General features: G+C 45.7%; 1 protein-coding gene across 14 annotated transcripts in view; it reads left to right on the top strand.

Moving 5' to 3' along the window:
- The window catches only part of Nin (ninein), a 97,543-nt gene that overhangs the window by 52,941 nt on the left and 21,754 nt on the right, over nucleotides 1-22,848 (top strand). For 11 of the 14 annotated variants that reach the window (XM_041658097.1, XM_041658099.1, XM_041658098.1 and 8 more), the window contains 14 exons: nucleotides 3,650-3,796; nucleotides 4,412-4,579; nucleotides 5,231-5,367; nucleotides 5,668-5,808; nucleotides 6,064-6,238; nucleotides 8,339-8,449; nucleotides 8,826-8,915; nucleotides 11,030-11,168; nucleotides 12,746-12,867; nucleotides 14,117-14,622; nucleotides 15,497-17,605; nucleotides 18,851-18,976; nucleotides 19,079-19,148; nucleotides 20,993-21,205. In XM_041658097.1, coding sequence (XP_041514031.1) covers nucleotides 3,650-3,796; nucleotides 4,412-4,579; nucleotides 5,231-5,367; nucleotides 5,668-5,808; nucleotides 6,064-6,238; nucleotides 8,339-8,449; nucleotides 8,826-8,915; nucleotides 11,030-11,168; nucleotides 12,746-12,867; nucleotides 14,117-14,622; nucleotides 15,497-17,605; nucleotides 18,851-18,976; nucleotides 19,079-19,148; nucleotides 20,993-21,205 — 4,254 coding nt within the window. The remainder of the gene's footprint in view (nucleotides 1-3,649; nucleotides 3,797-4,411; nucleotides 4,580-5,230; nucleotides 5,368-5,667; nucleotides 5,809-6,063; nucleotides 6,239-8,338; nucleotides 8,450-8,825; nucleotides 8,916-11,029; nucleotides 11,169-12,745; nucleotides 12,868-14,116; nucleotides 14,623-15,496; nucleotides 17,606-18,850; nucleotides 18,977-19,078; nucleotides 19,149-20,992; nucleotides 21,206-22,848) is intronic. The other 3 variants (XM_041658105.1, XM_041658106.1, XM_041658101.1) reach the window with 2 other exon arrangements.

The raw sequence follows: 22,848 nt of genomic DNA on the forward strand, positions 1-22,848 counted from the left end.
CAGACTGGTGTTCGGGGAGCCTTGCTGTGAGGAACAGCCAGATTCAGGCCCATGAGGTAACGGGGTCAGGTAGGCTGGTGACTTTGAAGGCGTAAAGGGTCTTGAGAATCTGCTTTATGCTTTATGAGGAATCGAGAGATCTTCAGAATTAGTGTGTGAATAGCCGGGAAGCACCGGAAAATGCATGAGACAAGTCTTTCAAAAAGCTACAAAAAGGTTAGGGAAAGTTGGAGGTTAGGAGACAGCCATTGCTCCGGGATCCTTGAGTCTAATGATATCTGACACCACGCTGGCTGCCTCGGGGGTGGGGGGGATGGGGGGGACGGGGTGGGGGGGACCTACATGTGGTGGCATGTTCCTAACCAAGAGACTGGTCTTTAACGGCTGCCAAGTAGCCTGACTTGCAGGAAAGCTTGATTTTTCTCATCCGACGTGAGCATTATATAAACCCTCTGACAACCTTTGTAATACCCCAGGGCTCATTTCTTTTCAACAGTGGTTGTTGAGTCATAGAATTAATTGTCCCAATTTCTGAACCAATGTGGTCCAAAGAGCCTTAGGTTTTTGTTTTGTTTTTTAACCCAATAACATTTCACAAACTTGAATTGCTGATTTGGGAACAATCCTTGGGTTATAAACCGCAGCCACTCATGGGGAGCCGGCTTCCTTTTTTTCTGCTGGAGCTCCTGAATCCTGAGATGGCAAGGGACACTTTCAGTTCTTTCCCGGTGTTGCACCAATTAGGAAGGCATTGCTCATGGAACTTGCTCCTGCTCAGTGTTTCCACCCCCTCCCACCGAGAGAAATCAGGAGATGTCCTGCACTTTGTGTCCTTAGCTCTGAACCAAAGCTGAGTGCAAGCTGGTGTTATTGGCATCGGACTTGGGATCCTGGAACTTTACACCTGGAAGCAGTTTGAACTCTGTCAGCCTTTTGCAGAGGAAGCCAGTGAGATCGCTGCCGCCCTGCTTTTTGGAGGGAGAGCTAGATTTGTTCTCTGGCTGTCACTCAAACCACACTTTCTGTAAGAGAGGCCAGCAAAGGGGGCAGGGCTGGCAGACTACCTCCCTCGAGGCCACATCAAACCCAAGGATGACTTTGTTTGACCTGTCCAGTATTTTAAAAGCTGATCTTTGAGACACACTCTTTGAAACTGGAAGTTTCCCCTAAATATTTGCAATAGCAAGCCACAGCCAGTGTCTCTGGAGACCGCAGGCAGCCATGTACTCAGCTAGAATTGACCTCACCACTTGCTCTCTGATGTTGGAAGCCTTCATGCCTCAGTGACTCCTGTCACCTCCCAGACCCCTGTGGGTGTCCGGTCCCTGGGCCTTCTTCTGGTGCACGTTTCCCATCCTACACAGGGAGAAGTCAGCCACCCACAGACCTGGCCAGTGTGGGAAATGAAAATGACCTTGTTCTAGATGGGACCCCTGTTTCCAATGAGGGCAGGTACCCCAGTTGCTTATGTGCCCAGCATTCTCTTGAGCCCAGTCATGACCATCCAGCCCTTTCTAAATTCACATCCTTTTACTCACCACTTCTCATCCTGAGCTCTGCCTTAAAATAACTGGCAAGAGTCTATTACTCCAGCGGGTTTGGATCGATTAAGTGACGGGTGTTCAGGCCACCTAGAAACTGCACGGATTTGGCCAAGTATGGATGTATAATCCATTGGTATGTCTGGATTTCATGGATATTTCTGCTTGGATGATCCTCAAAGCTTCGTCCCTTAGGACGTAGTTCTTTAGATTGGCGAGAAAGAGACAGAAAAGCTGAAGGCGTTCGGCAGGCTAAGCATCTTGTCTCAAATGCCACTGATCACAAGATCCAGTTAGAACCTGTTATTTCTTCCACAGATTTTTTTTTTCTTCTAGGAGAGTTTCCTTGTCTCAGAATCCTCTCTCAAATGAAACATATGTCTCCTCTGACTTGGGAAAAAGCGTTTGAGATAAAATTCGTTAGCATACTGTCTTCTTGCTTCTTGAGTCTTGGACATCATATGGGAACTTGTCACCAGTACAGTCTTAAGTCCCTCCCTTAGCGCACGACAGCAGCCATATTGTAAGATCTCTGAGTGGTTTCTGTTTTGTTCTTGGAGGCCTGTTCCGTAAGGAACTTTTACCACACAGTGAAGGCCTGTGTCTTTCCCTCTGCCTGTGGCTTCATGGATTCATGCCACTCTTTCCCCTGTTCCATTCCTGTTAGGAGTAAGGAACAAACCGCCCCTCGACAAGCCTCCACACCGGTTGTGGTCCAGTCTCCCTGTTCTTTATTGTATGATAAAAATTATACAGTGGCCACCAGAGAATACAGAGTGGAGAGGCAAAATTCCTTCCTCTTCCAATGTATGAGATCCTCCTTTTGCACACACACAAACAAGACCAGTCTCACCCAGCCTTGGTCTTTCCTGGGCTAACACATTAAAACGCGACTTCAGCATGTTCCAAGGAGCATCACTGCGGTCTGTGCCAGAGCAAATTTGTCATGTGAGCAGGCTGCTTGAGTTCCTTTTCCTGTTTCTGTAATAAAACATCCTGGAGGGGGGCAGCATAGGGGAAAGGGCTTTGTCTTAGTCACCATCCCAGTGCCATGACAAACACCATGGCCAACACAACTGATAGAAGAAGCATTTAATCGGCGCCTTGGTTATAGCTTAGAGGGTGAGTCCATGGTCATCATGGCAGGAAGCGTGGTGGCTGGCAGGCAGGCATAGGATAGCGCAGTAGCTGAGAGCTTCTGTCCTAATCTGCAGGCAGCAGACACAGAGAGAGGAAGACTGCACCTAAGGTGGACTTTTGCAACCCCAGTGACACACTCGTCCAACAAGAGCACACCTCCAAATCCTTCCTAAACATTTCCACTGTGAATCAAGCGTTCCAATATATGTGCCCACGGGGGTCATTCTCATTCAAACCAGTGCAGGTTTATTCTGCTTCACCATGTAAGGTGCACAGTCTACCGCAGCACAGACGTTAGAGCAGCAGGGATTTGAATCATATCTGGTCATATCCCATTCATAATCAGGAGCAGGTGATGAACAAATGCTTGCTCCAGCTCAGCCCACTTTCTCCACTTGGGGAGTCCAGGATCCCAGCCTCCATGGGCAGAGCTTCCCATTTTAGTTGATGCAACCAAGATAAGCCCCCATAAACAAGCCCAGGGGCCCCTCAAGTTATTTCAAATCCTGCCAAGTTAGCAGTTGACACTAAACATCACACATGCCAATCTGAAAACTTCAGTATAAGCCAGATATCAATTGCTTAGAACCACCACATTTTGAAGGCATAACGAATGTCCAATTAACATAGGGTTATGAGCTAACTGTATGTATGAAGTGATTTTTAAAATTTATAAAAATAATAATACCTGAGACATTTAAGGCTGCCTGTCTTGGAAGGATGAATGAATGAAAGAAAAGTTGATTGCTAGATTATATAATATTATGGAGATACTGAAAATGGACTTTTGTTTGAGGGAGAGGGGAGGACATCATTTCTAAAGAGGGGAACTCTTTTAAATGAGACTAGAGACAGCAGTATATGCCTGAAGTCCTAGAGTCGACAGGGGGGTGGATTTCTGTTGACCAGAAGTATGTTGTGCATGTGCTATTTGTGCGTGTTTAAAACACGGGATTGCTCTTTCCTAGACGTTGGAGGAAGTCTTTCTCAGCCTTGATCCCGATGGTACAATGAGTGTCGAAGATTTTTTCTATAGTCTGTTTAAAACTGGGAAGTCCCTCACAACATCGGCATCTACTCCCTACAGACAACTAAAGCGGCATCTCTCTATGCAGGTAAGAGGTCAGCACACAGAGCTAGCTGCGTGTGTTGGTGCACACCTGTGATCCCAGTCCTAGGGAGGTAGAGGCCAGACAGCCATGCAAGGTGGAGGTTAGCGTGGACTACTTAGTGAGACCTGTCTTAGGAAAGAAAAGAAGAATCAATGGAATATTTTCTTTCAGAATAAGTGTTAAGAAAAAACCCATTTAGTAATTCTGAATGGCTTAATTTGTTGTCTAAAGGAAAATACAAAGATGAAAAGGTATTCTAGAGAATGAGAAAGACTAAGCCATTCGAAAGGAAAGGATGGTTCGAGTAATGGCCATAAATTACAGAGTGTGAAGGCCACAAATTATGCCTCATGATGACAGCGTGGGGTCGAAGAAACCTGGTATCAAGTAGCCATGCATCTCATCTTCAGCCAACTCTCCCAGAACAGTTCTTTCTGATAAGCTTGTAGGCTTGGCTCCCTGGGAACCACAGATCAAAGGCACAGCAAGGCTTCCCTACCTCCACCCCAGGCTGTGCCAATTGAATTCTGCCCAGCCTGGCGGTCCCAGTCTTAGCTGGTATCCAGCTGATTTTTCTGGGGCTCACCTTGGTTTGCTCAGGACTCTTTCTTCTTCCAGTCTTTTGATGAGAGTGGACGGAGGACCACGACCTCGGCAGCCATGACAAGTACCATCGGCTTCCGGGTCTTCTCCTGCTTGGATGACGGGATGGGCCATGCATCTGTGGAGAGGATTCTGGACACCTGGCAGGAAGAAGGCATTGAGAACAGCCAGGAGATCCTGAAGGTGTGGCGGAAACTGGCAATCCCAGAAAGGGGGTGTCGGTTTATCTTTTGAAACAAATTTTTTTTTAAAAACTTTTGATGATTTATTTAACTTTATTTTATGTACATTGGTGTGAAGGTGTCAGATCTTGTGGAACTGCATTTTCAGACAGTTGTGAGCTGCCATGTGGATGCTGGGAATTGAACCCGGGTCCTCTGGAAGAACAATCAGTGCTCTTAACCGCTGAGCCATATCTCCAGCCCCATGAAACAAATTTTTGACTTGATTTTTCCTGAATGACTTAATGGTTCTGAGACCTCAGAGATAAGAGATAACTTTTCATGCACACTTTAACCAGAAGCCTATGGCTGAGTAGTTCCATAGTTTTTTTTTTAAATCTCAAATTATTGAAGATAATTTCAATATCTAAGTTCATCTTCACTTGACAGAGTTTGAAATACACCTACTGTGTTTGCTTACAATGTCAGGTGGGCTGTCATGAGGTTGGTTTCCTTAAGAAAATGGTGTTCTAACTGAAAGCTGCCCTCTGAGACACCCTCCTGGTCTCTCGGCTGGCTTCCGTCTCCTCTCCGTTCATACAGCTTCCGCGCTCTCTGCTTCTGGGAGCTGGGCTTGTCGTTTGTTTTGACTCCGTGTTGTTCTGATTCCCAGGCCTTGGATTTCAGCCTGGATGGAAATGTCAACCTGACAGAACTGACGCTGGCTCTCGAGAATGAACTCTTGGTTACCAAGAACGGCATACACCAGGCAGCTCTGGCCAGCTTCAAGGCCGAGATCCGGCACCTGTTGTAAGTCGAGCAGGTTTGCCTGGTCCATTCCCTTGTCGCCCGTGTCACCGGCCCCTGGAGCCTTTTCTTGCCCACAGCCTAGCGTGGCTGCTCTTCCCATCTGTTGAAGGGAAGCGAGCTGGGGCTCCGATTGGCAGGAGCTTCTAAAGGGAACTGTGGACGGCATTTTCGTTTGGGAAAGGTTTTGGTTGTCTTGGCTTTGTGTTTGTTTTGAAGCGAGTCAGATGAGAGGGGGGTTTTTGGAGTCTCCTGGTTGCTTAGAAACAGCTTCCTACTAATTCACTTTCTTTCTAATTCTAGGGAACGAGTTGACCAAGTGGTCAGAGAGAAAGAGAAGCTACGGTCGGACCTGGACAAGGCGGAAAAGCTGAAGTCTCTAATGGCTTCAGAGGTCGACGATCACCATGCGGCCATTGAGCGGAGGAATGAGTACAACCTCAGGTGTGGCCAGAAGGGCGAGGTCAGGGTCCTTCCCTGACTTTCCCAACCCTCCGTTATCCCTCTACCCCAACTCAGGGCAGGTTGGGAACAGAGCTAGGGACCATATCTGACTGGAGAGGTACAGCCCAGCCTCCGGGAAGGAAGGCAGAGCACTTTTAGGCCTTGTCACGGTGTGCCTCTGTCTCCAGTTTGGGAATCGTCACATACTGTCCTCCAGGGAGTCTAAAGACCACATTGATCTGTCCTCTGTCACAGGAAGCTGGATGAAGAATACAAGGAGCGCATAACAACCTTGAAGAACGAACTCCGCCAAGAGAGGGAGCAGATCCTGCAGCAGATGGGCAAGCAGCGGGTGGAGCTCGAGCGGGAAATTGAAAAGGCCAAAACGGAAGAGAACTATGTCCGGGACCGCCTTGCCCTCTCCATGAAGGTAGCCTTCCTGTTAGCCCTGCAGCCTGGATCCAGGCTGGGTACCCACACAATGCTCCTGCGCTCTTAAAGCCTAAGTCTGCATAGGGCTAAACGCAAGGATCCTCACTGCCCTGGCCAGGACATGGTGGTGGCTTTGCTGGCATTTGGGACTGCAGGGGGGCCTAGGGTCTGGTAAGAGCTCTCTGCTCCTCCTTTATGCTCCTTTTGCCATATCCCCAACATCGCAGGCCGTATTAACTTCCCATTCCCATCACACCCCCTTTCTTGTTGTCAGTAGTAGGTTGTGCCTCTATGATTGTAGCTGTACCCCCTGCCTTCCTCCTATTGTCCCATATTGTCCTTCATGCTCAGTATATGATTTGGTATCCAGAGCAGCAGCCAGGGTCTGGAGTGCAGGGTTTGCTCTGTCAGTTCAGCATCTAAGTGTGGCTATTCTTTGAGAGACTGAAATAATAGAGTTCGCGCTTTAGGAGAAGGTAGAGTTTTGTTGTTGTTTTTGTTTATTTGGTTGGTTTTTCAAGACAGGGTTTCTTTGTGTAGCCCTGGCTGATCCTGTAGACCAAGTTGGCCTGAACTCGCAGAGATCCACCTGCCTCTGCCGGGATTAAAGGTGTGCACCACTACCCGCCTCCCCCACCGCCCGCTAGGTTTTTTTTTAATGCGTTAAGTACATTTTTTAAACTCCATATTGCCATGTGAGAGTGTGAACTAGAATACATTAAAAATATACTGGCTCTCTATTCTTTTGGCAAAATGTACTTGGAAAAAAAGCATTCTTCCAATCAGCCCTTAACACTGGAGATGAAAATATGTCAAATGGCAAGTCTGTATTCCTGGGTTGTTTTTTTTTTTTTTAAACAAATGTGGGTGAAATCTTTCTAAAATGTACTGTGAAAAATCTTTTTTTTTTTAATGGAAAGTTTGTGAGTTTCAGTTGGTATGTTATTTTATTATAATTTGCTTTTGCATATAAGTTATGAGCCATTTATGTGTAACTTCTATATCCTTACACCAAAATTATCTATAAATTAGCTGCAAACTGCAATGCCCATTAATTAAGATTGATTTTGGATTTACTCTTCTTAGTTCTTCTGAGCCTCCTGTTATAGCTAGACAAGGTGTTTCTCTTTAACATGAATCAGTTTAGTGGGGACACAGTGACATGAGCACGTGGCGGTCAGGGGATAACTTTCAGGAAGTCACTTCTCTTCTCCGTGTGGGCCTTGGGGTGTTGGCTCAGTTGGTCAGGCTTGGTGGCGCGTGCCTTTGCCCAGTGAGCCAGCTCGTGCCGCCGGCCCTAGGAAGGGACTTTATAACCGGTTTCTTACAACAATTCATTGAGAATCTGTCACTTAAAGCACTCCATTGTGATGCCGCATAGAAATAAAATAAAGCCATCTATGTTCTTCTTTTTTTTAAAGCAAGCATGTATTGCTGTCCATTATTAGAAAATAGTGTCCACATTAAGAAATGGAGTTAACGCCGGGCGGTGGTGGCGCACGCCTTTAATCCCAGCACTCGGGAGGCAGAGGCAGGCGGATCTCTGTGAGTTCGAGACCAGCCTGAGCTAGTTCCAGGACAGGCTCCAAAGCCACAGAGAAACCCTGTCTTGAAAAACCAAAAAAAGAAAAAAAAAAAAAAAAGAAAGAAAGAAAAAGAAATGGAGTTAACTTCAAGCCATTTAATGTGGTATCTACACGGCACTGTCATTTTGGGACGGAACCAGTGAGCAGAAACCACACTGAGCCGTCTTCTGCATTTGTAGCTTGCCGTGCGGATCCCGTGTGGATTCTCCTCTGACAGTGTATGTCCCAGTTGGTCCCGGATGTATTTCCAACGCTCGATACCCACATGGGCCTGTTAGTGGCTAAGGCGTGGAGGAGCACAATTTTATAAGGTCCTCTTTAAAGCCAGACTTTCAGATCGTGCCCTAGGTATCGGCCCTTTTAATAACTGTTTTGTTTCTAGTTTTCTCTAGCTTTAATGATAGATGGCTTTCCTTAATCTCTAGTCCTCGTTTCTATTTCATGTAAAAGTGATAAGACTCCAGTGTTCTGATTTCTGACTTGTGTCGTGTTTATTTTACCAAATTTTTAAGGAAAACCATCGCCTGGAGAACGAGCTTCTGGAAAACGCGGAGAAGTTGGCAGAGTATGAGGCCCTGACCAACAAACTTCAGCACAATCTGGAAAATGTGTTAGCAGAAAAGGTAGTCCATCTCCTTCCGATTTCCTTGACAAGTTGCCCAAAATGTCACTCACCCAAAAGAGCAGGGGCAATGCCAAGAACATTTTTATTAGGGAACTGTTTGGACTCCTGCAGGAAGCCGTAACTTCTCAGGATAGAATTTGGAGTAGTGGCCGTGAGGAAAAGCATTGCTTGGCATGGAGGTGGGCTCCCGACCCAGGCGGAAGACATGGCTCTTGGGTGTTCTCCTGTTCTGGTTGGTGGTGTCTCTGCTCAAATGCCACATTCCTGTCATATCTGGGAGCTCGGGTGACACCAGAAACTGGGATCTTTGGAATGTGATAGGTCAAAGAAGGGCCCTTGGGAAAAATGACAGCCTTGTTTTTTGTCCTTTCTAGTTTGGTGACCTCGATCCCAGCAGTGCTGAATTCTTCCTTCAAGAAGAGAGGTTGGCGCAGATGCGAAATGAGTATGAGCAACAGTGCAGGGTGCGTGGCTGATGGGAACTTAGCAGTGCAAGGGGGCCGGGGTTCAAGTCCCAGCCTCGGCACTTCCTGATCTCGTCTACTGCAATCTATGGGTGCCTCGGCTTCCTTTGTGCACGGTGGCAAAATGAGTGCCCACCCTAAGGGCAGCTGTGGAAGCTCAGAGAGAATCTGTGCAACGTGCTTGGAGCAGAGCCAGCCACACACGAAACACATCCATGAACGCTAGCTACTCATTGTATCCATATCCTGGGCTGTCAGTAGTCTATCTTGTCTTGTGACTGTATAGAGGAATGTCCAGTTTTATGCTGAGTGAAGACATGCGTGGCTATATTGATGTGTTTATTCCAAAATTAGCTTCCCCTAGCTGCTGTTGTAAACTTGATGTGACTGGAGTTAGTGTTGTCCTGGTTCCTACCCCTTTTTCCAAATATTTGAAATTCTAAATATTTCTAAATTATTTGGAAAAGGCAAAACCTCGGAGCAGAAAGCACTCAGGCTTTGGTTGTTAGCCATCCCAGGGTCTACCAGACGCAGTTGTTCTTAGGACTGTTTCTTAACTTCTCTAAGCGTAGGAATTTGATCTTTTTTTCTTAAGTCAAAAATACTTATTAACGAGGTAGGTTGAACTGAGTTCTTGTTTTAGATACAACTTGTCCTTGTGAAGAGATGAGGAAATCCATCCATCCATTCCCCCCCTCCCCCCCGTGAGATTGCTGCTGGCCTGCCTCCTCAGGAGCTGAGCTGCACATCTAGGAAGTGACAGGCACTTCTGCTGCCTTCACCATCCACCCATGTTATTATAGTTGTCTCTAAAGTGAATGAATCGTCAGTAAACCCGTTACTGATGCCCTCAGAATTCTCCTGTTTCATCACTTTGGAACCACTTTGTATGCCCCGCATTCCTTGCGTTCAATGTATGCATACAATTCCGTGTCTTTAATTATATTCAAACAGCTGAGCCATCCTGACCACACTCAGTGTGAGAATGTTGTCATCTCTCCAGGGACACCCCCCACCCAGTTCCACTTTAGCTGGCTTCTCTTGTTTATTGTCAACCCCCCCGTCCCACCTCCCACCACAAGCAGCTATGGGTCTATTTTCTGTCTCTGAAGAGCTAATCTTCACCTTTCATAGAAATGGAATCATGTAGCATGGTTCTTTGTAAACGGCTTCCTTCAGCTGGTGATATGGACCATGTTTATCATGTTGATGTATGTGTCTGTGTTCTCTTCCTTCCAGTGGCTGAATAAAATCCCGTTGTATAGATATGTAACATTTTGTTAGTCAGTTAGTAGAAATTTGGGTTTTTAGGGATGTATACTTTGATATAGATTTTTGCCTGGGCATATATATATATATATATATATATATATATGTTATTTCTTTTGAGGTTTATACCTCAAGTGTTCAACTGAGACACAAGATAAATCAATGTTTGACTTTGGGGAACTGGCAGACCTCCTCTGAGGTGCTGACACCATGTTCCTTCGAACCGTAGGAGAGTCCCAGCTTCCCCACGTCTTTCTCTACCATTGTTGTCATACAGCAACCTGGTACCTAACAGTGTCGCAAGTCTTCTGATGTATTTATTGGCTGTTTGTGTGTCTTCTTTATTGAGCTATCTGTTATCGCATTTGCCCATTTTTTAAGTTGAATTCCTTGTCTTTGAGTTCTAATAATATTTATAAACTTGAGTTATAAGTTCCTACCTGATAGTTAACAAAACTTTCCTCCAATTACATGTATTATCTTTTTACTCATCTTAAAAATATGTTTTTATTTCCATTATGTGTATATGTGTTTGTGTTGTTTTGGCATTTGAGTGCAGTACCCCCAGAGGCCAGAAGAGGGAATCAGACTCCCCTGGAGTGGGAGTCAGGTGATTGTAGACCCCCTGGTGTGGGAGCTGGGCACCAAATTCAGGTCCTGTGCATAGCAAGACAGGTTCCTGACCTCCGAGTTCGCTCTTCAGCCACCTTCTCTTTTTTACTTTCTTGGTGTCTTTTGAAGCATAGAAGTTTATGTTTTGCAATTATCCATTTTATCTGTTTTTCTTGTTGCTTGCGCTCTTGGTGCCCCATGTAAGACTGGTGTTGTTGGTTTTTAAACTCCAGCTTTTACAAGACCAAGTGGATGAACTTCATTCAGAGCTAGAAGAATATCGTGCACAAGGAAAAATATTAAGGCTCCCCTTGAAGAACTCGCTGTCAGAAGAACTTGACCTTCACAGTGGTGGCATTGATCCCGACCAAGGTAAACACAGTTGCACACAATCTTTCTGGTATCTGCATTTGACCTGGTTTCTAGAACCATGGCTACATGCAGCATTGCTGAACACTGGCATCCTGGAATCCAGGGAGGGAGAGACTTTGGCAGTCTCATTTTTTGAGCTGTCTCACTTGTGGCTGGGTTTCTCATTTGTCCTTGAGGTCTCTGTAAAAAAATATTTCTGATTTTGATATTGCTGACTCTTCCCTCCCCGCCAGTGTCTGCCTGGTATGAAGATGGTTTGGAAGAGTGAGCCAGCCACACACCACAGAACCCATAACTGGTTTTCAAAGGCTGGCTAAGCTAAATGCCTTATTTGCCTCTGCAGAACAGCAAATGAGTTAATAGCTACTGTCTGTGGCTGGGGGGAGGCAGTGAGTGGCGAGGGTGGCAGGCCTGTTTGGGAGCCACAGTACAGCCCTGCTCAGCTCTTTGCCTAATGCCTGCCTCTTTGCTCGGTGCGTTGTGTTTTCGTTTCAGCAAGGCTCACGTGAATTCTGCTGCTCTTGTAGCTTCTTCTCCCCTTTGGTTCTTAGGAAGGTGGTTTATTGCTTCTCTCACCTCTACCGTAGGACCATCAGGTGGTTGGGAGGTGGTGGAAGAAGTCATGAGTTTTTTTCTTCTGATCCGTGACTCACTTGCTGTAGCTTATCCACCCCAATGTTGGGGGTTAGTGCCAAGGAACTCCGCCACCTTGGCATGGGGATGTGTTAAAATATATGAAGAGAAAGCTCAAGGCAAGATTGTCGATCCCAGCTGCTAGAAGTCTGCCCTAGAACGTTGTCCGTCTGCCTTCAGGTCTTCCAAAGGAAAAAACTATTTGAGTCTCACTGCCCTGAGACTTCTCTACCTGGTAGTAGATGTATTTGACCTTGTGCTAGCTCAGTCCTCAACTTCTGTCCAATTTCCCTGTGGTTCTTCTTGTGACCAATGGAAAAGGTAAACTCCCTGGAAGCCGTTGAGACTCTCCTCCCCAGATGTCCACACCCACTCCTCTGAGCCACGCCCTATTTATAGCTGATTGTTTTAAGGCGAAAAAGCCTAGACACCAGGACATTCACGACAGTAAAACAATTGTATGCGATATTGAGGGATGGATCAGACCTCTTGGCCCATGAAGTTAGTCCCATAAGCCTCAGCAGCAAGGGTATCAGCCATACAGTCCCCCGCCACATCACCTTCTGAATTTGTCACTGGGCAGTTTCTGGATTGACAGAAGGCTGGTTCATTTGAACAAACTCTACCTATACTATCTCCCTGCCACATAGCATTTTACAGAGAGCTCACATTCAACCAACATATTCCATACATGCCCATAAATCATTAAAAAAGATGTTCCGCGGAGGCAAAGGCGTGGTTTGGCACACCGCCTATATTCAGGAGAATATATCCACCTTCCTCTTGTTACCCTAATGCCTGGAGAGCAGAGAAGCTGTTCACAGCTTTACACATGGGCACATCTGGCTGAGAAGGATCCCTTAGTCAAGCCATACCGCTCACCAGATGCCAGTGTGTGCCAATGACAACCTGAGGCAGCGTCCGTGGTTTCCGTGTGTTTCCAGGGCTCGGTTCTGAAGAATGCAATCCCTTGAATATGAGCATCGAGGCAGAGCTGGTCATCGAGCAGATGAAAGAACAGCATCATAGGGACCTGTGCCACCTCAGACTGGAGCTGGAAGAGAAGGTAAGCCTTGCTTCCCAGTCTCATCCTCTGGTGGCGGGGAGCCCTGTCAGCATGCCAAGTTTCCTGCTGCTCCTTCCTCACAGGCCCGTTCTGTGATGTCATTTTTTTCCCCTGGTCCTTGGTGTCGGCAGTGAGAAAGTTGTCCAGCGTGTGGTGTGCTCAGCCTCTCATATTGTAATATACTAATTATAGTGTTTTTAACTCAAAACTATCCCAGTTAACAAACAAACCAACCAACCCTTTCTCTGATGTAGTACCACTTACTAGATTAGATACAGCTTCTTACCCCTGGCCTCTCAGTCCTTCACTGTGTGGCCGCTCACCTTCACCATGTTTTGAGTTTTGGGTTTTTTTTTTTTCCCTTTCTTGCATGTGGTATTTATTAGGCATCTTTACACATGTAGTCATGCTAGCATTCAAGAGCATATGAGTGTGTCAAGGCTGGAGATTGACATCCAGTGTCTTCCTTGATTGGTCTCTCACTGAACCCAGAGCTCGGCCATCCGTCTAGTCCAGCTAGCCCAGGGGACCCTCTGTCTCTGCTTCCACGGTGCTGGGGTCACATGCATCTTGGACATATACACGTCACCACGCCCAGCTGTCTTTATGTGGGTTTCAGGGATCAAGCGGAAGTCCCCGTTACCGAGTGCCACCTCCTCCGCCTCTGCTTTCATGCATTCACTTGAGTTTTGCTGGTCTCCAAATAGCTCTACCGAGCTCTGTGTGGCGCCTCAGAGGTGCTCCCCCCCCCATCTCCCCACCTCTGCTTCCCCACTGCAAACTTAGGGTCGAAAACACTTAGTCTGTAAGGTACTCCGCAGGCCACACCAAACACAAACTTGGGGAAGACATTGTTAATTCAATGAGAGACCCTGCAGCTCCCTGGTCCGCCAGCCTGTTCAATGAGTTCCAAGCCCATGAAAGACCTGTCTGTGAAAAAGAATGTGGATAGTGGCTAAAGACTGACATTGTGGTTGTCCTCCTGTCCCCACGCATGTGCATACACACCTGCATGTGCATCTCCTTCTACACATACAAGCACACACATGCACAAACCCATATACCTAAAGAAATATAAGCGGACCTTGCTTGCTTTAGTATTTTACTTCAGGTGCTTTTGAACCTTCGCTGCTTTCAATCAGGGTGAGAAATCACGAGAGTCCTGTGGGACAGAGGTGCTTGTTGCCGCCACGCTCCCTTTGCATAGCCTAGAACCCAGTCACCCCGTGTGTTCACTGTCCGGTTCTAGGTGCGCCATTATGAGAGGCAGCTGGATGAAACCAGGGGGACCTGTGAAAAGGAGCAGGTGGCCATGAAGCAAAAATATGAACATGGAATGCTCACCTTGGAGACCCAGATAAGTGACCTTCGAGGTGAGATTGCCGATCTCCAAGGGCAGGCAGTGGTGCTGAAGGAGGCCCACCACCAGGCCAGCTGCCGGCACGAAGAAGAAAAGAAGCAGCTGCAACTGGTGTTTGAGGAGGAGAAGACTCAGCTTCAGGAGGAGCTGCGGCTGGAGCATGAGCGGGAACTCAAGGCCAGGCTGCAGCAGGCCGAGGAAAGTTTTCAGCGGGAGAGAGAGGAGCTCGCTCAGGGGGCTGCCTGGGCCGAAGAGAAGGTGAGGGACTTGACGCAAAACCTGGAGCAGTCTTACCAGGATCAGCTGCTGAGCCTGGAGGAGAAGCACGCGCTAGAGAAAGAGGAGCTGAGGAAAGAGCTCTTGGAATGCCACCAAAGGGAACTTCAAGAGGAAAGGTAAGAAAGTGAGGGGAACGGAGCCATCTGGCCACTGCTTCTTTTCTTGGGAGTTCCTGCCAGTCAGAGAAGACTAAGGGGCAGAGAAACCCATATATCAAAATCGTTCTTTAAAAGCTAATCCAGCCAGTTTTGCCTTGTTGACTGGGAGCCTCCCTTGGGGTTCCTGGAACTATTGTGATGCATGCACACGGGAGGGCGGACAGTCAGAGGAACTGCTCCTGTATGATACTTACCGCCTCTCTGTGCTCCAGTTGAGGGCCAGGTCCTTCCTGCTTCGATGCTGTTGCTTTCGGAGAGACGCTGTTTATAAGCTAGGTTCTGGACACGCTTATGAAAGCCATTATGAAAGGCCACTTTGTGTTTGCCTTCCTTGTGTGAAATCCCAGGTGTAACCGAGAGATTTTGTTTCCCACCTTGCTTAATATAGTGTTGTTTTAGTAAATGAGAAGCAAACGCAGAAGATAGTTATTATTAATGTCTGATTTATGCACCTGAAATCCCACAATGCCTTCTTCACCCAAGCAAAGAAGTGTTTGCTAGATGAGGGTGAGGTCACTGTGTCTTTGGGCATTTTGTGTGAAAGGGGCCAGTTTAAGGCATTGGGTTAAGCCACAGAAGTACATCCGGGAATATATAAAAGGATTTGGTTTTGTAAATTTCCCCCTGCTTCAGAGAAAGGTAAGTTTTCAGATTTATCGCCACCAGCCATGACTCCCAGAGGAGAGGACCCCTTTCTGGTACACCTGAATCAGATCGTTGTAGAAAGCGGTCCCGTTGTTGGCTCAATGACCTCCCTTGTGCCTGGGAAAATGTTGGTTTGCTTCCGGAGTTGGCAGCAGTTTCAATAATGCTGTCTGTTGACCACATTTAGGGAAAAAATGGAGACAGAGTGTACTAGAAGAGTCTCTCAGATAGAAGCCAAGTCTCAGGCTGACTGTGAGGAAGTCACTGAGCGCTGTGAGCAAAGTCTGCAAAGCCTGGAGGGGCGCTACCGCCAGGAGCTAAAGGACCTCCTGGACCAGCACCTGGAGGAGAGAGTGCAGTGGGAGTTTGAGAAGGATGAGCTCGCTCAAGAGTTCACGGATGCCCAGGAGCAGCTGAAGGAGGCGCTCCAGAGGGAGAAGGAGCGAGAGATGATGGAGAAGACGTACAAGGAACGTTGGACCAGCCTGAGCATGGAAAGAGATCAGCTGCTACAAGACCTGGAAGACCTACGGAACACTTCCGAGAGCCAGCACCGCCTCTTGTCTGACCAGATTCTTGAGTTAAAGAGAAGTCAGGAGAGAGAGCTGAGGGAACAACAGGAGCTCTGCCAAACAGGGTCCTTTGAGCAGCTGGCCAGCCAGCAGCTTGAAAGGCTACAGGTAGAACGAGAGAAAGAGAGGCGGGAAATGCTAGGCAAGCTTGCGGCCCTGGAGAGCGCCCAAAGAGTGAGTCGTGAGCAAGCAGATCTAGAGAAGGCAGAGCTGAGTGCAGAAATCCACAGGCTTCAAAATGCAGTCAAGGACATGCAACAGGCGACATCTCTCTCCGTCTTTCAGAGTGCTCATTCCCTGGGAATGGCAGGGGAGGAGGCAGAAGGAAATGGGGCCATGTCCCTGCTCCAGCAAGGCGAGCAGCTGTTGGAAGAAAATGGAGACGTCCTCCTCAGCCTGCAGAGAGCCCATGAGCATGCAGTGAAGGAAAATGCAAAAATGGCTACTGAAATTTCCCGATTGCAACAGAGACTGAAAAAGTTGGAGCCAGGGTCAGTGGTGTCGTCCTGTTTGGAGGAGCAAATGGCCGAGATTTCTGGAAGTTCCAGGGAGCAGGCAGAGCCATTTTTATCACAAATAAAGCAAGGAGAAAGTGCAGCCGCTAAGCACGTTCTCAGTGACCTAAGAGCGTGCGAGGCCCAGGACCTGGGAAGTACAGGGACAAGCTCTGTACGGAGGCAGGAGGGCAAAAGCGAGGAGTCGGAAATTTCCCTGGAGTGCCTCTCTGAGCTTGGAAACAGTGAAGACACCAGGATGGAATCCTGGGACCTGAAGAGCCAGATCATTCAGCTTCAGGAGCAACTAACGGTCTTGCGTGCAGACTGCGATCGGGCTTCAGAAAGGAAACAGGACCTACTCTTTGATATCTCCGTGCTGAAGAAGAAACTAAAGATGCTCGAGAGAATCCCCGAGGCATCTTCCAGATATAAGTTGTTATATGAAGATGCCACTAGAGAGAACGTCTGCCTCCAGGAGGAGTTGAGACTCATGGAGACACGCTACGATGAGTCGCTGGACAGCAACAAAGAGCTCACTACTGAAGTCTTCAGGCTGCAGGAGGAGATGAAGAAAATGGAGGAGGTGATGGAAACGTTCCTTAGCCTGGAGAAGAGTTACGATGAGGTCAAAATGGAAAATGAGGAGCTCAGTGCTCTGGTGTTGAGACTTCAAGGGAAGATGGAGAAGTTGCTGGGAGGAGCCCCTCTGCACTATGACAGCTACCCCTTGTGGGACACCCCTTCAGAAAACCTGGAGGTCATCTCTGATGAAAATGTGCTTGAACTCCATCCGACCCCAGAAGCGTGCACACCCAAGGTCACGAGCATGCACGTCATCGAAGAGCACAGAGAGGAAACCAAATGCTGTGAGCAGGGAAGCATGCGGCTCCTGGCTCGAATAAAAGCGCATGAAGTTGCCTGGTCCCACGGGACAACTCAGACCCATCACGAGAAGCCCAGTGTGCAGAATCAAGTCACCCTGGAGGAGAGGGCTGCTCTCCCTGGTCTCCAAGGCACACAGCGTCACCATCAGGTCACAATCGCAGAACTAGGACTGGAGAAGCAGAAGCTACAGGAGCTGACTAGAAAGTTGAGGGAGCGAGTCAGTACATTGATTAAACAAAAAGACTCGCCTTCTCAAGGAGAGAAGGAGGAGGAGCTGAAGGCAATGATGCAGGACTTGCAGATCACGTGCAGTGAGATGCAGCGGAAAGTTGAGCTTCTGAGGTAATGTATGTGCCTTCTAGACCTCCCGGAAGCCTGCAGAGCACCTGGGCAAATCTAACCATCGCCGCTTGCTGTGCCTAGAGACACTAACCCGTTAGTCTCAAGAAGAGCAGTGTTCTGGCCTTCTTCTGCTTCTGTGTGCATTAACACCTAGTGTAACCTTGTCTAGGAGGCGTCCCCTTCCACATAGTAAATCCGTGTTGTCCCTCTGGAGCGTGGGAACTCAACATGGTGAATGTCTGCTATTTAACCACGTGCGTCACGGGTGTCCGTCCTTAGCCCTGTCCTAGCACTGACCTTTGGATCGACAGATACCATCAGTTCCTGTCTTCATTTCAATGAAGCATGGTGTATGTGTAGTATTAACTCACTCCGTAGCTAGCAATGCTCGACTTACACTAATATGGGAAATGTGTTGTCTGGGCTATATATACTTTTTTCCTTCCGTACTTGAAGTGTATGCTAGCATCCTGCAAATAGTACATTTTTTTATTTTAGAACACATCACTTTACCAGGGAGTTACCAGAATCTAGTACATAGTCTTGAGGGACAAAGAGTTTCTTTGAACAAGTATCAACCTGACTTTATGAAATACGATCACACTTTAGTGTTCTAGCATTGCTGGGTTTTTCTTTCACTGTAAACTATTACATTGTGTCTGAAGTATCTTAATGGTATAAAACAAAAACTAATCCAGTTGTGAGTGTTGTTTCCTTTTTCTCACATTTCTGGTACTTCAGAGCCTAAAATACAGTGAGAAGAATAAACTGTATATTTCCGTGTGCCCCTTGGTTTATGTAGGATGTTTTCTTTCTTAATGTCTCTGGGGGCCTAAACTAACGCTCACACATCTTAGTAGTGTGGCTTTTGTCTGTTCAGAGCAGGGAGGACTTGAGGCTGAGGTAAATGAAGCCAGCTGTTCAAAGCAGCCTGCCCGCCCCTGAGAAGACAACACCCAGCATTGGCTTTGAGTCATGATGCCCGTCTCCAGGCTCCAGGGCTTCCAGCCACACTTCCCTCCCCACTTCACCCCCCCCCCATGTCTTTTAGCAAGATTCTTTCATCCCAAAAGTAGTGACTCAATATGTTACAATTTGATTTCCAAGTACCAAGAGCCGACTAATTTAGACTTCTACTTTAACTGGCATGAAAAGCTTTTTTTATTGGAAGTTACTAGAAAATATTTCCCAAAGATGCCAGATGACTGCCATGCCCTAACATTCTTTTTCCTCTCCACACTTCAGATATGAGTCTGAAAAGCTACAGGAGGAAAATTCTATTTTGAGAAACGAGATTACTACTTTAAATGAAGAAGACACCATCTCTAACGAGAAATCAGAGGCGTTCAATGGATCTCAGGAGGAACTGTGGTAAGGCACAGAGAGCGTCCTTGAATTTTCCAAGGACTGAGCACTATTGACCTTCAGTGTTAAAAGCTTCACTCCTGAGTTGTGTTCTCCTTGCCCCTGTAGGCAGAAAATAGAAACTGTAGAACAGGAAAAAGCTTCGATTCAGAAGATGGTAGGAAAATTGAAGAAACAGGTAAGGAAACACTTCAAATTTCCCAGTGATCTTGACTCTGGAATTTCCTTTTTTTAGAAAAAATTTGAAATTTACAAAAATGAACAAATAGATTAGAAGAATAATATATTGTGTGTGATGGTGAGGTTGGCAGGGGAAACTCACCTCAGGGTGGCTCTAAACTAGGCTGCTGCCTTTGGAAAGTCATGTGTAGAATATGTGCAGACCCTAAATGCTAAATGCAAGCTTTATATCTAAAACACATGGGAAGGTAATGCCTTTAACCCACAAATACTGGTTTTAGCCTTTATTAATTTCGATTAATGTCAGCTCCTTTATTTTTCTGATTAAAAGCAGAAAGTTTCAGACAGAATTTCACAGATATAGAATGCCAGCAAATCTGCATATCATTTTACAGACTTATAGCTCATTCAGATGGCTTCTGCCATTCCATGCTCATTTGCTATAATCTTACAACATGTACTGCAGTATGGGAGGCCTATTTAAGAACATAGTCTGAAATAGTCACAAGACAGGGACATACTTGGGAAAGGAATACTTTAGTCTCTGAAATAGCCAAGGTAACATCTAGAAATATATCTTGTACTATTTCAAATAAATGGCTGAGCTCAGTTGAAAAATGGGCTATAGATATAAAGGATCAATCCATAGAAGATGTAAACAAGCGTACAGGTTGGCCAGCTTCAGAAATTTAGATAGTTTAGTTTTCTCACCTTCTAAACTAACAAAAACTAATCTTTGATACCATCCAAGAGTATGAGGAAATAAAAACTACATTGTTAAGAGTAAGCTGATAGCACCAATAGGAAGACTTTTGGGGTCTTCTGTCAAGGCATTAATGTATTTGCTTTCTTTCTAACCCAGCAAGGCCATTTCTAAAGAAACCCAATGAAACAAACCCAGATATGCCACCATTTAGTTGTTAATAATAAAAAGAAATGATAATGACAAACATATTTCTATCTATCTATCTATCTATCTATCTATCGTTTATCTATCACCTACCTATGCAGGAATGGATAATGACAATATGGGAGATCTTTTTGCATAAAATATTCTGCATTCATTAAAGGGTTTACCATATGGTGGTATCTAGATACACTAAGTTGGAAAGATAACATCTATATGCAATCATAAGTGGAACAGGCCGTCTGTTCAAACATGCAATGATTCTTTTTATCTTTATTTTTATTTTTTATTTTTTGGCAAAAGTAAGGCGGTATTGTGAATGCATAGAAAATGACCCTAGTGGTATGTGTATCCAACTACAAAGAATCAGGAATCCTGTGACCTGAAATTAACCTATGTCTAACTTTTTCATATACTTCTGAATAGATTGAATTTGTAATAATGAGCATATATTATTTTTACTATCGTTGTAGTTAAGGAAGCACACAAAGGAAAATTAAACTTATTACAGGAAAGACATACAGTAGGCTCATTCCCCACAGCAGCAGTTCTCAACCTGGGGGTCTCCACCCCTTTAGGGGGGTGAGGTCCAATGACTCTTTCACACGATTGCCTAAGACCACTGGAAAACACAGGTATTTACATTATGACTCATAACAATAGCAAAATTACAGTTATGAAGTAGCAAGGCAGATAATTTTATGGTTGGAGTCGCTACAACGTGAGGAACTGTGTTAACAGGCTGCAGCATTAGGAAGGCTGAGAACCACTGCTCCACAGGCAGAGCAGCCGGGGCAAGAAGCAGGGCTGCCCTGTGGCAAACAGCCTTGTACAGAGATCTTTATAAACTTTACATTGCGGGGGAGAAAAGTCTCTTTTATAGCAAAAGTAGGGCAGCAATTTAAAAAAAAAAAACTTATTTCAATTTTAATTAGGTTTCAGATTTAAAAATCAAAAACCAACAGTTGGATTCAGAAAATACAGAACTCAGCCAAAAGAACTCCCAAAACAAGGAAGAGCTGCAAAAACTCCATCAACGTCTGGCAGAGATGCTATGCCAGAAGGAGGGCTCAGGAGCTTGCTCCTTGGAGAGATGGGAACAAGAAAACACAGCTCTGAGGGAAGAGCTGGACCACTACAAACTGCAGGTAGGGTCTCCAGCCACGCGCAGCTTCGCTCTCTCGGGCCAGAGAAATAAAAGGCAGTTTTTACACATAAGACCTAACGATTAAACCAGTATGGTACTGGCGCGTTAATATGCACTCCAGATAAATCAGGTATATGAGGGGGCTAGAATGTCCCCCGACAAATGAAAAGTGAGTTTCGTGAAGCATCTGTAAGCTAGGAATAACACATTTGTGAATTCATCTCAGCTGTGATCAAAAAGTTTTTTTTACAAAAAAAAAAAAGATTTATGCTTGTGCCAGATCTGCACAGATTTCCCTTTTGTTGTTGTTCTTCTGCAAAGAACACAGGTAACAAATATTTACTTAGGTTTACATTGTACTACTGGAGATGAGCTGAGTCTACAAGTGAACATAAACAAGGGTTCTGTGCAAATACTGCAAATTCTGAGCCAATTTGTAAAGGACTTTTGAGCACTGAGGATTTGCAGGGAAACGGGGTGGGGGGAGGAACACTCCTTGGTCTGATTCCCCATGGATATCAAGAGTAAGTATGTGTAATTAAAGTGTTTTCTCAAACCACTGGGGTCAAGATGGAAGGGTGTTTGTTTGTTTGTTTGTTTGTTTTAAAGCACCTGAGCAAATTGGGTAGATATTTAGGAATAGATTCAGACTTCCTAGAGATAAACCCTAATGGAAGTAGAATGTAACATATAATAGATAAAACCATCCAAACACCAGGAAAACTCATGGGTGAAGTTGTCTTTAGTCACAGAAAGAAGAGATGCTGTCTCTCGGTAAAGAAAGGGGACAGGCCTGGAGAGATGGCCGGTGGTTATGAGCACTTTTGATTCTTCAGAGAATCTTTGTTTCTCAGAATGCCTGTGGTAACTCACAAACTGTCTATAACTCCAGTTCTAGCAAATCTGATGCCTCTTCTGACCCTCCTCAATGACTCCTGCACGCTAGGGGTGCACACACATATGCACACAAGACATATAAATTTAAAATAATTTTTAAAGAAGAAAAAATATAAGGACATGAGAAAAATTTGATAGCAAATTGGAGAAAAAAACAGAAACAAAGTTTTTTTAAGCTTAAAATGACCCTCAAAGTTCCAAAAAGATATTCAAAATCACTCGTAATTAGAGAAATGTACAATAAACAGTACTGGCATGTAATTCCTCACTTGAAAGATCAGTATCTATTTAAAACTACAGCAGTATGTTCTGTTGGCAAGACCGTGCTGGCAGACATTTCCATATATTGTGGTATTCATGCACTGGTACCATTCGCATGGAGACAGGTTTGGCACTACCCACCACTTACCTTTTGTCCAGCAATCTCACTTCTGGGAATTTAACCTTGAAATATCTCTGCAGCAGTATGAGAAATCATACACATGTGACTATTTATTCCAGCTTAGTTCATATCTGCAAAGTTGTACAAGCAATTGAGATGCCATGAACACAGGAGTGATTGGATTAAGTGTTGAGACTATGTCCATATTTTGGGTAGTCTTATATAACATTCAAAAGATAGGAACATCTTTTTGCCTCCATAATAGTATTCCATTGCTTTAACAAGTCTCTTTCTCCCAGAGGGGAAATTTTCTGAGGTCTCAGTTCTCAGGTCCTTTATTTCAACAGCAGATTTAACATAATACT

The sequence above is a fragment of the Microtus oregoni genome, unplaced genomic scaffold, assembly GCF_018167655.1.
Source record: "Microtus oregoni isolate MIOR12 unplaced genomic scaffold, Mior012 000009F_ref0000495, whole genome shotgun sequence".
NCBI lineage: Eukaryota > Metazoa > Chordata > Mammalia > Rodentia > Cricetidae > Microtus > Microtus oregoni.